Genomic DNA, 15,238 nt, shown 5'->3' with positions numbered 1-15,238 from the left:
AAATGTATATATGATGTGTATATTTAAATATATAATTATATAAATTACACAAATAAACATTTTAAATTAAAAATATCATTTATATAATATATACATATATGTTTGTATTTAAAATAAAATTAGATAGTAGTTGTAAGTAAGCATCAATAATTTTTGTAAAAATAGAAAAATAAATTAAATAATAATTTTAATATATCAACATGTAATTATAAAAGTGAGATTAAGTGAAAATTATTTATTAAAAAAAAAGTAAGTATTTTTAAAATTGGCATAAAAGTTATAATTGTTTGCTTTATTAAATAATTAAATAAAAAATTGACGGAAAAAAAGTTAATATTTATATGTAATAAAAAATTTTATTCAAAATTAACATCAATTTATTGCTTATTCAGTTGAAAAGTTTTTCTTTTTCCTTATAAAATAATTGTAACTAAAACATGTTAAAATAGATTTGTTTATTAAATTAAAATGAATTATAATATTATGTAAAACTTTGATACAATATTAACTAGTGTGAAAGATGAACCTCCTTCCTACAAAACATTTAACGATCCTATTAATTTTTTCATTCCGAGCTTTTATTGAAAATTCGTAATTTTTTTTAAACTATTGTAATTAGGGAAAATATAACATCTTTATTTAAATTTTTACGTACTATTTATCTTCATATATCAAAGTAAAATTTTCTTTTGAAATTCTAATTTTTTTGCACTTTTTGCGAAATTTAAAGTTTACGTAATATTTTTTAATGAAATTAAAAATTAAATTACGTAATATTTTTTAACGAAATTCTTTGAAATCGCTAGAATTAGTCAAATTTTTTTACATTTTAACTTAAAAAACATTCGCAAATTTTATAAATTTTAATATTTTACATAAAATTGAAGATTACTTCAATATATCATGTTATTGATCTCAAAATATATAAAAAATGGGTAACATTTTCAACGATTTTATTTAAATATTTACTCTTGTTTGAGAAATTTAATTTTAACTATAATTGATTTCTTCATTAGCATTTAATTATTGTTTTTGTTAGAAAATGTATTAAAAATGATTAAATAAACGATTTGAATTAAGTATTTAATGTATTTTTTTAAGGATTTTTCTTTTTATATAGAGAAAAATTCATATAATTTTATATAATGGAAAATTATTTTATAAAATTACAAATTTTGTTTAAATTGCAATAATTGACAAATTTTTGACAAAGTTTAAACATTAAATTTTCGATAATTTCTTCACTGATTTCTTGAATATAGACCCAAAGTTTCCTATGTATATTTTTAAAGTTGTTTAACTTAATAAGAAAATCTTTTAATGAAGTTTTAAAATTTTTTTATTTTTCTGTGTATTAAGTAAATGTGAGGCGTTAACAGAAAAAAAGGAGTTTAAAAAGTTTAACAAAAATTTCAAATTCAAATAAGCAATTCAGGAATATATCTGTTTTAATAATTTTTTGGAAGGAATTAGAACAATGTTCGAAAAATGCACTCTTAAAATATATTACATAAAAATATTAATTTTGCGAGGAAATAAAATTTTTTATTAGAAATTCTTTTCACTCATATAATATACATACATATTTTTTTCTTTTTCTGGTATTAGAAAAAAATCTCAATTTTTAATATATTTACTTAAAAAAAGCAATTTGTAGCAAAAAAAAAATTAAGTCCTATAAAACATTTAATTGCATGTTAACCAAAAGTTGAATTATATTAAGATTATACAATTTATAAAAATAATATAGACATTGATAATCAATGTGTAAGTAATCATAATAGAATTATGCTATTGATCCTTCTTGAGTAGTATAAACATTAAAATTTTTCAATTTTCACACTATTTGTTTAATTCTTTTTCATTTTATAAATTATTAGCGTAAAACATAAATTTGTATGAATTAAATGTCACAAATTGAAAATTTTATTTATATGTATTAAAAATTAATTTTTTATTAAAAAGTAAAATAATTATTAAAAATTATTAATATAAAGTTAAAAAAAAATTAAAAGCTAGTGTTGTAGTAAATATTAATTAATGACGTAAGAACAAAATTATAGAAAAATTACGATAAAAGAATAAGCAACAAAAAAAAAATTGAATAATTGCTGGAAAGAAAAATATGAAAACAGTAAATAAACAATTTATAAACATTTTCTACTAATGTTTTTAAAACTAAAAAAAAATAATATTAAAGAATTTTTATTAAAATTATAAAATTAAAAACAATAAAAAAAACATGTTATATAATGTGCACATCCTCGCAAATGCATGCAATTTATATGGATGTTGTTTAAAAAAAAATAATAATTTGTATATATTTATAACAAAAAAAATTAAAACATTTATACAAAGAATTCTTAAAGCATACAAAAGCAAAATTTTACTATATTAATTAATAATTAAAATAGTGTTGAAAATATCAGAATTAAAACAAAAAAAAAATAAGATCACACAAAAATTACGTTAAACTAAAATTATATTTATAAGATACTACACATCTACAACAATACTTACATAAATGAATACATATTTTTATGTATATATAATATGTTTGCATTAACATTAATCTAAATATTAAATTACAGTATAAATATAATCATTTATAAAATAATAAAACAAGAAAAAAACAATTAATAAAACGCTATTAATTAAATTTATTGAATACAATATAATTGGATTAAAAATAAATTATTTATTTAATTACTAATTAATTTCATTGTATTATGTAATTAAAAATTATATATTATATTCATATAGTTAAATAAATTGACAAAAATTAAAAATTATCATCTTAAACATGTTATTTCATTTAAATGATTATATTATGATTATATTTTTGGCTTCAGAAATTTTTAAAAAAATATGCAAATTCACTCAAAAGGGACGCAAAGGGTGGCTCCTTTGAGAAGTCCGATGATCTTCGAGCTACTAGCTTTGTTTATAGTGCCATTAAAAAGTTTTTATTGCTGCAAAAAATTTGACAAAAATAAACCAATAGTTTTTCTGGAAAGTTTATATACATACATATGTTGGAGTTTCAATAAATATCTTAAAGTTAAATATGTATTTTATTAAAATAAAGTTTCGTAAAACTATTTTTATCAACCATTGGTAATAATTCAGAATTAGAGCACTACAAATTAATAGAAACGAAAATAACGGTATACAATTGCCATTTACTTTTTGATTAAAAATCTAATCCCTGGACTAATGATATATACATATGTATATCTATCAGGCAACAAAGCTGAAGTTATTTTCCGAAATATTGCAATCTGAAAACGTTATCAATTCTTAATGTTTTATGCATGGATGTACAATGAAATATGAATAGCTAGTCTTATTGTTTTTCTTAAAAACAAAATGAAGCTAAAATATAGAGTCACAGTGTCCTTGACAGTTAAAAATGTTTTTCGTATTGCCATCTCTAAAAATTATTAAAATTTTGGGAAAAAAATTTATTTATGTACTTCATTTTTCATTGTACTTTTGCCACCGAAAATTATGTTTTTATTTAAAAACAATTATATTTAAAAAAACGCCGCGAGATTAGAAAATCCATTAGAAAAAACAGAGAATTCTGATTTGAAAGTGAATAAAAAGTGAGTAAAAAGGCAAAATACACGATCAGGTTGTACATACATATTTCAAGAGGAGGACAAAAATGGTCGTTTTTACCAATAGTCTGCAAATGATTTCATTTCAACCGATTATCTTTTACCCTGTTGGCATATTGCACATTATCCGCATTTTTCGTAATAACTTATTCTCACGAAACTTTTTGAGTAAAATATACAGACAGACGATCAGGCCCGTAACGTCATTTGGGGGGTAAAATTAAGTAAAAAAAATATATTCCTTTGAAAAAGAAATTTGAAATTTATAATGTATTCAGAATGTATTCAGAACGTAAGGCGAACATTCAATTTCATTCGATTTAGCAAATTCGTGAATATGTACAAAAAAATTTGCTGAAGCAAATTTTTTGCCCCGATTCCATTCGAGATGTTTTCGAACACTCTTCAATTTAACAGATTTAAAAAAATTTTGATTTAATTGGGTTGAATTTGTTTTTACACACACTTTATACACACTTATTTAATTTCAAATAAATTTCGAATGTTCGAATGTATAAAAAATATAAATTCCAAATAAATATTCAAAATATGATTTAAAGTATCCAAAAAATTTTGTAACTTTCTTTTTTTAAATTATATATATTTATTTGCTTTAAAGTAAATGTGAATTATTATTTGTTTTAAAATAATTATGTATGCCTGAAATTTTTTAAGTAAATAACAAGTCTGCCCAAATTCGAGTATAAATTTTTGAGTAATTTTTCACATGGTATATTTTTCTGTAAAAAAATTATATGAGTAGCTCACATATTTCTCTCAATTTTATGTTGTTATATTTCTATCTTGAACAGATAATCATTATAATAAATTACCTATCTTGGACACGATTAACATATTTTTAGTACATAACAAATAAACTTTCTGTTGACATTTACCCTTTGACAGATAAATATTCAAAATCTGCGGTTTCAATGTGCAGTCAATATTAAGTTGAATACATAATTTTATATATACGGCAACTCCTGAAAATTTTACTTTGTTTTCGATAAAAGAAAGCGGCAGTTTTTTAATATTCAACTTTCATATTATACAGACATCTTTGTTTTCTATCATATGACTCTTTTTGTACTAGAGTAAATGTCAAATACAGGTTGACGTGAATGTTAAATAGTAATAGTACACAATAGGAAAATACATAATCCCAGTTCGTGGAAGTATTGACCATTTAACAAAAAGAAAATTTAGAAGACGTTTTTATCAAAAAGTGGAAAAATTGTGCTTTATACAAATAACATATTAATTAACAAATATTCAATTGCTGTGATAATACTATTAATATCAAAGAATGCCTCCTAAAGAAAGAAATATAGCCATGATGGGGTATCGATCTGTTGGTGAGTACTATCAAAAGTTCACATTGATTTATCATTATGCATGCTGGAAAAATTAAAGAATGAAGAACTTAAAGCTAATATTACTATTTCAAATATAATACAATATTTTAAACTTCAATTCCAATTTTTTTTTTGAAACAAGGTAAATCATCATTGAGTATACAGTTTGTTGAAGGGCAATTCGTAGATTCTTACGATCCAACAATTGAAAATAGTAAGTAAGATTCCATTAAATAAATTAAATATTTCATAAATTTAAACAAAAATTAACTTCCAATCGTCAAGTACCAAAAATTATTGCTTGGGCTTACCTAAAACTCAATTTTGATATTTCGATTAATAAAAAAATTAAAATATTGCAAAGTTTATTTTTTTTTTGCTGTTTCTATATTTTTTAAAGCTGTTTAACTCAGGATACTTACCTATATGAGACTAAACTTTATTTTACGCAATTCTTTGTATGTATTTTAATGCGCAAAATATTTGTTCGTTTTGTGAGATCATTTGTATCACTTAAATTTTTTTTAAATAACAATTAGAAATTTTTCTGCTTTAAACATTATTCTTTCGTTATCTTTCAATGTGAGAATTTTCGAATAATCTCTAAAGTGATTAAACACCCGAGCAAAGTTAATATATAATAAAATAAAACAAACCTATCAATAGTAATTACAAGTTGGAAAAATTAACTGACCCCGTGGAATGTTGTTATTACGTTTTATCTATAGACACAGATTAAGGAAAACAAGAAAATTTTTTTACTGACAAGTCTTGTTATTATTCTAATATATTTTTTTGGAGTTTTGTAAGACAATATATGTATAATCGCAATTAAATTAAATTTATTATTTAACCATTTGATTTTTTTAGCGTTCACAAAAGTAACTCGCGTTAATTCACAAGACTATGAAGTTAAACTCGTTGATACTGCTGGTCAGGATGAATATAGTATATTCCCAGCACAATACAGTATGGACTTCCATGGCTATGTATTGGTTTATTCCATAACAAGTCAAAAATCTTTTGAAGTTATTCAAATCATTTATCAAAAACTTCTAGATGTTATGGGAAAATCAAAGTAAATTATTTTCTTTCGTAAAATTAGTATAAATATTCAATACTGCCTAAATACATTACATTTCACCTATATAATTAAATTTTAGTGTGCCAGTAGTTTTAGTAGGAAATAAAACTGATTTACATCAAGAACGTGCCGTTTCAACAGAAGAGGGTAGAAAATTGGCCGAATCCTGGAAAGCCGTTTTTTTGGAAACATCTGCTAAACAGAATGAAGTAAGCTATACATTTCTTAAAAATACAATAAATAAAGCTACTTACGTTTTCAATCATTATTTATATATTTTAGTCTGTTGCTGATATATTTCACAGCCTCTTAATTTTAATTGAAAAGGAAAATGGTAATTCCCAAGAGAAAAGCAGTTGTATAATTTCATGAAACAACTCTTTGTATAACTTTTTTTACAAATATTTTTTTTTTATGTTTAACAAATAACATTTACTTAGATAAGTACAAAATTGAACACACAATGTTTACAGGAAGATTTAATAAACAATAAATTCATTGTAAAAAATGAAAAAAAAATTTCTGCGTGCAAATTTCGTACATATCTTTGTAAAATTATTTTTTTGAAATTAATTAAAATGATTTCTAAGATGGTTACTTAAAAGAATATGTATATTACACTTTATTTTTGCTTTATTTCGTTTTAATAAAATTTTGAAATAATTTTTAAAATTTAATTTTTTTATTTTGATAAAAAAATTTTGAAACGCAATAAGAATAAATATAGTGGAAAATTAAATTTTAACAATCAATGTATATGTACGTATGCAGAACGTATTTGTATGTTTTTAGTAAAATATAGTTATAATTTGGAAAGAAATATTTTCAATTTTAATTTAAATCAATCTAATAACAAGAAATTTATGTTAAAAATTGTAGTTTTATTTCGAAGTGTTTAAAAATTGCAAATAAATATCTGGGTTGGATTATGGGCTCAGTTTTTTAGCAATTTTAAATTAATATCTATCATATACTATAGAAGATATTTTTATTTTAAAAATTTTAAAGCTATTTAAGATGTATGGTATAAACTTATGTTGTTCATTAAAACAGGTTGCTCTTAAGAACTGAAAGTCTTATAATTGGTGTTCTTATGGTTAGAGCTGCAATGCTTTTAAAGCGTCATGAACAAATTAAACGTAGAGCTTTTAAAGATCTGCAGTATTAATCTTAAGAACTGTATTTTCAAAAACACCCAATATGATACATATTTGTAATTTCCTGAATTTCAGAACTACGAACGAAATTCATAACATGGCTGACTATGTACGTTTATGAGTCATTTTTATATGTATATTTTCTAAAATTTGATTGGATTTTGTTGAATTTACTGAAATTTATAATGTGTAAAAAAGTTTAATTTGTATAAATGCACGCTTTCAAAAATATGTATTTGGCAAGCCTAGAAAATGTAAAAAGCTCATATCCACAATGTTTATGTACAAATGTATATAATATGTATGTTAACATGTATTTTGTTCATAACGAGTTGTAGTAAAATGGCAACAGATGTCTCCTTTTCTATTTCAATTGCATCTTAAATATCTAAATGCATGTAAATAAATGTTCATGGCATTTGTTTATTCACACTACAGAAAACGCAAACCGTTGATATGGAAACGAAATAACGAAGAACACTTTTCTGAAATATTATTTATGGTGGTAGTTTTGCTGAAAACGTATAAAAATATCGATATTTAAAATAGGCAATCCCAAATGGAAGAAGTTGCTTCCTGTTTTCATATATTTGTTACTGGTCAAATTGAATATGGTAAGATTATTTTAGAATAATTAATTTAAATATTTTTGAATTATATTTGAATAAATTGTGATTTAAATCTAATTATTTTTCAATAATTTTTGGATTTTCTTGTAGCTGCATTTCCTATGGGACCTAATGCGTCGGAAGTGTTTTGTCGTTTTGAAATATTTGCAGGAAAAGATTGGGAACATGTTAGTGGATTAAAAAATGGTATTTCACAAAGGTATGAAGAAAATAAATGCATCTGTATAAAAAAAATATAAACTTACCTTTTTTGTCTTTTTTATCAGCTCAGTTGCCAAAAGGGGTTGTAAAGAGATAACTTTAAATATGCCGATAGAATTTGTTTATAAATCTACAAACCCATATGGATGTATGAATGTATTTTAATTGAATATTTCGTTTTCTTTTTTAAATACTTTTTGTTATTATTGATAGACCATTATAAGAAATCATAGTTGAAATATTTTTAGGGCCAAAATTAGTTTTTTGTGTTTATGGGAAAAATTTTTGGGGAGCTGAAACATCATTGGGTTATGCTCTCATTCATGTTCCAATATTTGGTTATAAAAGAAAAATAAAAACGCCAATTTTAATACCAAGATGCTCAAATTTACTTGCGGAATTAAGCACTTGGATAACTGGCAAGAATCCTGAATTGAAAAATCCGGAGGTAATTGCAGAAGGAATTAAAACGAAAGGTGACATTCAATGCTTTACTATGTGTATGATTGTTAAGAAATGTTTTTTTTTTTCAAGTTTTTATTAAAATTTACTCATTTAAGAATAAGTACATATATACGCTAAATGCCAAGATTTAGATTAATAAAAGCTAAAAATTTTGCCAAACATAATTCTTTGTTGTTTGGTTTGTGGAGATTTAAATCAAAATCGCTTTAGATTTCCAAATACAAACATACATAGCACATTCAGTTCATTAAATCGAATATTTTTATTTAACTTTAACCTAATTTATTAAATGTTCAAATATTTTTTTAAGGTCTTCAAGTTGAATCTTACGGAGAATTAGTTCTGTCTCTACAAACGATGTCCCGTGGTTCAAATAGAATGGGTTATGATTCAGGGAAAATTCAGTAAAACAAAGGTGTAAAGGAAAACATAATAAAATAATAAGACGAAATTAAATCAAATTTTATATTATTTAATTATTAATAAATTTGTCTTCCGTCATTAACTTTGATTTATTAGAATGTAATTATGTTCCGTTTTAAATTTAAAAGATTCTTCTTTTTTTACGTCTTTATAACAATCAAGAATATAATATGCATACATTAAGCACTATTAAATTATTTGAAGATAGTTTTTTATTTATACAAACATGGTACTTGCTATGAAATAAAAAAAATTAACAAAAATTTAGTAGGACAAGGTTTTAAATTTTTGTTTTAAATACAAAAATATACAATATTTGATAATACTGAAATGCTAAAATTAAAAATATTTACATACTTTTGGATTCGTTAAGTTACCAATTTTACTTTTAATTTTTAATCGGGATTTTCGAAAATTCAGTTCTAATAAAGTTAAGAAAACTACAAAATTTTCAAAGGTAGGTAGGGTTAAAAATATTTTTACTACAAAAAAAGCACGTTCGAAAATCGTAGCTCGCTTAAAGTTCTAAAACATTTTAAAATAATAAAATAACTAAAAACATTTTTACTTGGAAAATAATCACATAGAAAAATCTGGAAAAGTAAATTAGTTAGTTCCTGTAGATCTGTAATAATGCAAAAAAAAAAAAAGAGTTTAAAGATATAAGTTAGAGCTTTAAGTGCTTATCTGAATAATTATCGAAAATTCCCGATATTAAAAATAAGCTCTAATAATTTGAAAATAATTAATTTAGATTATAAAATTTTTTGTGGAGACTAGATTTAAATCATATATGTATGTATGTATTTACATATTAAAGTTAACATTTCTAATATAAAAAACATAAAAATTTAGAATTCAGCTTTTAAGTATACATTAATACTACTATAATATAGACTAAAAACAATCATTTGTAAACATTTTTTAATTATTTTAATGGAAATTTTATTTTGCCTAAAATATTAACTAACAGCATTTATTCATTTACTTTATTAAATTGAACTTTGTACAAATTTTTAAAATTCGAATTTAAATTTATTTTCTTAAATTTAATAATTTAGAAATTTAATGAATTTAATTTTTACTTTGAGTATTCACTTTTGTTTTATAAGTTTAAATAAATTATACACCTATACTTTGTGTATATTTAATAATACAATTTTTTTTCTTAATATTTGAAAATTATAATTTTAACAAGTATTATTTAACATATTTTAAAATAATTTATTTCTTTGGTTTCATTTAAAAGTTTCTATCAAATTTTGTTTTAATATATGTACTTGTTTCTATTTACAAAAGTTTATATTTTTTGTATTTATTGAATTAATTTTTTTTTTAATATAAAATTTCCTCAATCATTGCGATAATCTTGATTTGATTTTATGATATTCTGAATAAAATTTATTTCTAGTAATTTCAAATATTTTCCTTGTTGAACGAAATTTATTTTTAATATAAATCTGAAGCAGTTTATTGTTTCTTTTTCAATAATTCAACTCTAACTTAAGTCATAATATGGAGCATGTTCGATAAATCTAAAATGCAAAATCGTCAAAATATGAAATTATAAATAGATATTAAAGATTTACCCGAGTATGTTCTAAATTTGCAAAAAAAAAAAATATTCAGTTTTAACAGATTTGTAAGCATGCGGGAAAGAACTTTTAAAATTTAATTTAGAACTTTCAGTGCATGTCTGAATTATTTCATATTCCCATGTTACGTGGAATATATACGTATAGTAAAAAAAAGTAGCATCTGTCATTTTATGTATAGTATAGAAATGTTTTTTCTCAGTGTTTAAGGTTCTGGAACCATTTTTATGAACTATAGAGTATGTTGCGTTTTAAAAAAAATCTAAATATAATATGGAGTATCTTTTCTCTAAAATATGCAAGCCAGCATTTTTTAAAAGTGCTAGCATTTATATTAAAATAGTAGTGTTAATGAAAACGTTATCAGTTAAAGTAAACTAACAGTAAATAAATATGTTTTATTTAATATTTTTCTTAAGGTAAGTTATTTTAAATGCATATATTTTGTAAGTCTTAAAAATACTATACAGCATGCTTACACCACATATTTGTATGAGAATTCAATTACGGGTTGTCATTTCAAAAATTTCTTTGCACTTAGTTTTGCTTTTAAACCAGCTTTTTACTATTTTATTTTTATTAAGATTTTTGTTTTTAAGTTTCAATTAAATCTCATTTCGAAAATATGCAAATCCAATTTTGTTTTAATGTTATAAGAATCATTTTAAGACTTTTCTCATTATAACTTAAAAGTACATCCACGGATCGTTTATACTCAAAATCTACATAATTTACGCTCTTAATAATTTGGTTGTATTTAAAAATATATAATAAATATTTTGTTGTCAAAATTTAATGTAAATGATGAGTGTTTGTATTATTTAATATTGTTTGCAAAAATGTACATGAAATGGGCCTCTGTTCCGTTGGTTCAAAAGTAATGTAAATCCACATTAAAAAATTATTATAAGTTAAAGTTTTTTAGCTTACTTTAGGGTATAAAATTTCTTCAAGTATATTTTTTTATTAAGTATTGTATTAATGTTCTTTTTTTTTTATTAATTCAAACTGAAACAAAAAAATATGAATTAAAACCAAAGATTTAAAATATTTTTGCAAACATTTATTGAACGGAGCTATTTATAAAGCAATTACGAAATAAATTAATATAAAACTAAATTGTTTAATTTATTTTAAAATACAGTTTTAATTTCAGTTCAAAAGTTGATTTCATTAAAATATCCAAATAAAAAAATATTATACGTAAATTTCTTAAAAAAGTTTTTAATGAATTATTATTCGTAATGGTAATTTTTTAAGATGATTTTTTCTTCACAATAATGAGTTTTATTTAATTTTTTTTATACCTAAGATTAAAAACTATTTTAAAATATTATATAATATTTAAGTATATATATGATGTATTTTAATAATTATACGAAAAAAAAAATTCATTCCTATGTATTAATTTTTGCTAGTAATGGTTGTTTAGCACTCTTGCTAACACTATCATCATTCGGATTACAAATTATTTTTAAATTTTTAATATTATTTGTTTTAACAATATTATTAAAATTAACACTATTATTGCAATTACTATTATTACAATAATTTTTATTTAGTAAATTACATTCACTACAATTATTATCATTTGTAACCATTAGATTATTACTACTGCAACTACTACTGTTATTACTATTAAATGATGTTGGATGATCAACCGCAATACCTAATTCAACTTGTTGATTATTATCATCGTCATTATCATTGTTGGGACCACTTGTTTGCGAGTTTTGTCTAGAAAAATTTTTCGATTGTTGATTTTGTTGTTGTTGCTGTTGTTGATGATGTGGTAGTTCATGTGTTGATGATAGTTGCTGACGTTGTTGCTGTTGATTTGGACAACTTGTAATATTATTTGATAATTTGTTATTATCACTAATGCATTCGTTACAATCAGCATTACTATTTCTTAAATTAGGTGTTGTTTTATTTAAAATATTTAAACTTAAATCATTAAAATATTTTTCATCCTCATTTTGATTTATATTATCAATATTATTATCAATTTTATTTCTAATTTCACTGGATATGAATTCATTAGGATTATTAACAAATACATTTGAAGTTGATGAATTATCAGTCTTAATTTTACCATTCATTTTCAATGGTGAATTTAAATTGTCAGCAGCATCAAAATTGATTGAATTTGTGATAGCTAACGTTGTTCCTGTAGGTGTTGATGCTGGGTTTGTTATTGAAAAATTTGGATCACTATTCATTGAATGACTATTACTTAAATCAAAATTATGTTTTAGGTTATTTGAATTTAAAACAATATTTTTTTGTGAACCCCCTAATAAACTTTGAGCACTACGTCGATTATGATTTTGTTTTAAAAAATTTCTGGCATCAGTTATCATTGGTAGTTTTTCACCTTCTAACCAATATGTTCTCATTTCACCTTTACCTTTCATTGGTACTAAGCCGCGTTCTTTCATTATAAATGAACCAAATTGATCTAACAGTGTTTTTGTACTATGACTTATATGAATTTTTAAAGCTTCACCATTTGATTCCATTCTTGATGCTGTATTAACGGTATCACCAAATAAACAATATCGTGGCATTTTCAAACCAACAACTCCGGCAACACACGGCCCTGAATGTAAACCAATTCGTAATTTCAATTGATCATTTGGTCTATGATGAATTTTAAAACGATGTACTGAATCTAATAAAGCTAGTGCTAGTCGGGCGATTTCTCTGACATGTTCGGTACCATTACGTATTGGTAAACCAGATACAACCATATAAGCATCACCAATTGTTTCAACTTTATATACATCAAAATTATTTACAATTGAATCAAATTCCGTATACAAATCATTTAAGAATTGCACAACTTGCATTGGTGTACTTTCAGCCGATATAGCTGTAAAACCAACAATATCACTAAAATATATAGTGACTAGATCAAATGTTTCAGCAAGAACTGGTTGTCCACGTATTAACTGTGCTGCAACACTCTTTGGCAATAATTGATATAAAACTTCTTCACATTTACGTTTCTCTTCTAAATAATCACGTGTTCTTTCTTGTACCAATCCTTCTAAATTGTTGGCATATCTTTCCATACGCTTCATTAAATTATCTACAATGTTACCAGTTTCATTTTCTCTGTAAAATTTGTAGAAAAAGAAAAAATAACAATTGTAAAAAAAATAAAATAAAGAATAAAAATAAATTTTAAATTAAAATTTAATTAAAAAGAAAAAACAATTTAAAAAAAAAATTAATTTTCAAAACTAAACACTTGAAGAAAGAAGGAAACATAAAATTAAGCGAATTAAGAAAGATCAAACGAAGAATTTGTAGAAAGAAAAATTAAAAAGTTTAAATTTTTTTTTCCGAAATTTTTTTTTTTAGATAATTTTAAAGAATATTAGAAATAAAAAAATCAAATTTTTATTTATACTTGTTAATTCTTCGGATAGTAGATTTTAGGCTTCCGAAATCTGGACGATCAAATGGATCTTCTGCCCAACATTTTACCATTATTTGATCAATATCGTCATACGTATTTTCACTTTCATCAATGTATGGTCTAAATGGTTGTGACGGTTGTTTAGCTGAAGAAGGTCCCAATGTCACCAATTCGATAATTTCTGTGTGAGAAAAAAAGAAAATAAAAAAAATTTTTTATATGAAGATTGTTTTAAAGTTCATATTATCATTTCAAGAAGACCAGCTAACCGTTTGTAAGGTTTCTTAGAAACTTGGAAATTAGTAAATATAAAACTTTTAAAATTGAATATGTACGTTACTTTTAAATTTTTACATTTTTATGAATGGTATTTTTATAATTTAAATTTCAATATTCAAAGTCAAATTAAATTTATAAAAAAGCAGAATCAAACAAATGGAAAGAAAAATATGTCAGCAGAAAATGGTAAAAAAATTTTTATTCAAAAATGTGCTCAATGTCGCACAGTTGAAAAAGATGGTAAAAATAAAGTTGGACCAAATTTAAGTGGTATTCTTGGAATAAAAACTGGTATGACAACTGGTTTTGCATACTCAGATGCAAATAAATCAAAAAATACTACTTGGAATGATAAGACTTTATTCGAATATTTAGAAAATCCAAAAAATATATTCCTGGAACAAAAATGGTTTTTACTGGTATTAAAAAAGCCGAAGAACGTAAAGATTTAATTGAATATTTAAAGAGAATATAAATTAAATTTAAAACTATAAAACCAAATTATTCTTTTTTTTAATTTTAAGGTTGAAGGCGTTCATATGCAAATTTTTGATGTCAATAATATTATCAATTTTTTTTTACTCTTCTGATAAAATACAATAGAGACAACTACACATAGGCCGAAACCCATTCAAAAATATTGGATACATAATAGGTTCCAATGTGATGTTACTTAATTTCCCTAAAGTTTTTTTTCAAGAAAAGTTGGTCTTTACATTTGACTTTATTAAAAGCATTTGGGTTAGAACATATTATATCATATCCATATTATACCCATATTCTTATCACATTGAGACGCAGTGGACTATCAAAAAAACCCTTCGGACTTACGCTTTCTTGTTTGTTTTATCGTTGATTAAAAAGTCGTTTATTTTAACAAAATACAACCTGAAGCAAAATCAAATATAATAAAATATAAGTTGGTTTAAATTTTATTGTTTTTTCGAAATGTAGCTCAGTTTAAAGATTTTAATTGATTTTAAAAAAAAAATTACTTTGG

At 22.9% G+C, this 15,238-nt stretch overlaps 4 protein-coding genes across 5 annotated transcripts in view; 3 read left to right on the top strand and 1 right to left on the bottom strand.

Moving 5' to 3' along the window:
- Positions 1-4,740: 4,740 nt before the first annotated feature.
- Positions 4,741-6,796, top strand: LOC129616210 (GTP-binding protein Rheb homolog). Its single transcript, XM_055531716.1, has 5 exons — positions 4,741-4,978; positions 5,121-5,192; positions 5,849-6,056; positions 6,142-6,271; positions 6,345-6,796. The coding sequence occupies exons 1-5, from the start codon at positions 4,930-4,932 to the stop codon at positions 6,432-6,434; spliced, it is 549 nt and encodes a 182-aa protein (XP_055387691.1). The 5' UTR covers positions 4,741-4,929; the 3' UTR covers positions 6,435-6,796.
- Positions 6,797-7,682: 886 nt separating this feature from the next.
- LOC129616235 (B9 domain-containing protein 1) lies at positions 7,683-9,001 on the top strand. The gene is made up of 5 exons (XM_055531765.1): positions 7,683-7,833; positions 7,939-8,047; positions 8,115-8,197; positions 8,298-8,525; positions 8,825-9,001. The coding sequence occupies exons 1-5, from the start codon at positions 7,779-7,781 to the stop codon at positions 8,920-8,922; spliced, it is 573 nt and encodes a 190-aa protein (XP_055387740.1). The 5' UTR covers positions 7,683-7,778; the 3' UTR covers positions 8,923-9,001.
- Positions 9,002-10,231: 1,230 nt separating this feature from the next.
- Positions 10,232-15,238, bottom strand: part of LOC129616254 (atrial natriuretic peptide receptor 1) — a 54,366-nt gene continuing 49,359 nt past the window's right edge. For both annotated transcript variants that reach the window (XM_055531810.1, XM_055531809.1), the window contains exons 8-9: positions 13,951-14,140; positions 10,232-13,652 (exon numbers count right to left, since the gene is read on the bottom strand). In XM_055531810.1, coding sequence (XP_055387785.1) covers positions 11,930-13,652; positions 13,951-14,140 — 1,913 coding nt within the window. In that variant the 3' untranslated portion in view covers positions 10,232-11,929. The remainder of the gene's footprint in view (positions 13,653-13,950; positions 14,141-15,238) is intronic.
- On the top strand, positions 14,409-14,913 carry LOC129616255 (cytochrome c-like). Its single transcript, XM_055531811.1, is given in 2 exon segments — positions 14,409-14,619; positions 14,622-14,913. Coding segments are annotated over 2 exon segments (303 nt in total). The 3' UTR covers positions 14,714-14,913.

Source organism: Condylostylus longicornis, unplaced genomic scaffold (assembly GCF_029603195.1).
Source record: "Condylostylus longicornis isolate FDR11 unplaced genomic scaffold, ASM2960319v2 ptg000163l, whole genome shotgun sequence".
In the NCBI taxonomy this organism is placed as follows: Eukaryota; Metazoa; Arthropoda; class Insecta; order Diptera; family Dolichopodidae; genus Condylostylus; species Condylostylus longicornis.
Note: the sequence above shows the minus strand (reverse complement) of the source record. Positions and strands in the feature narration are given on the sequence as shown.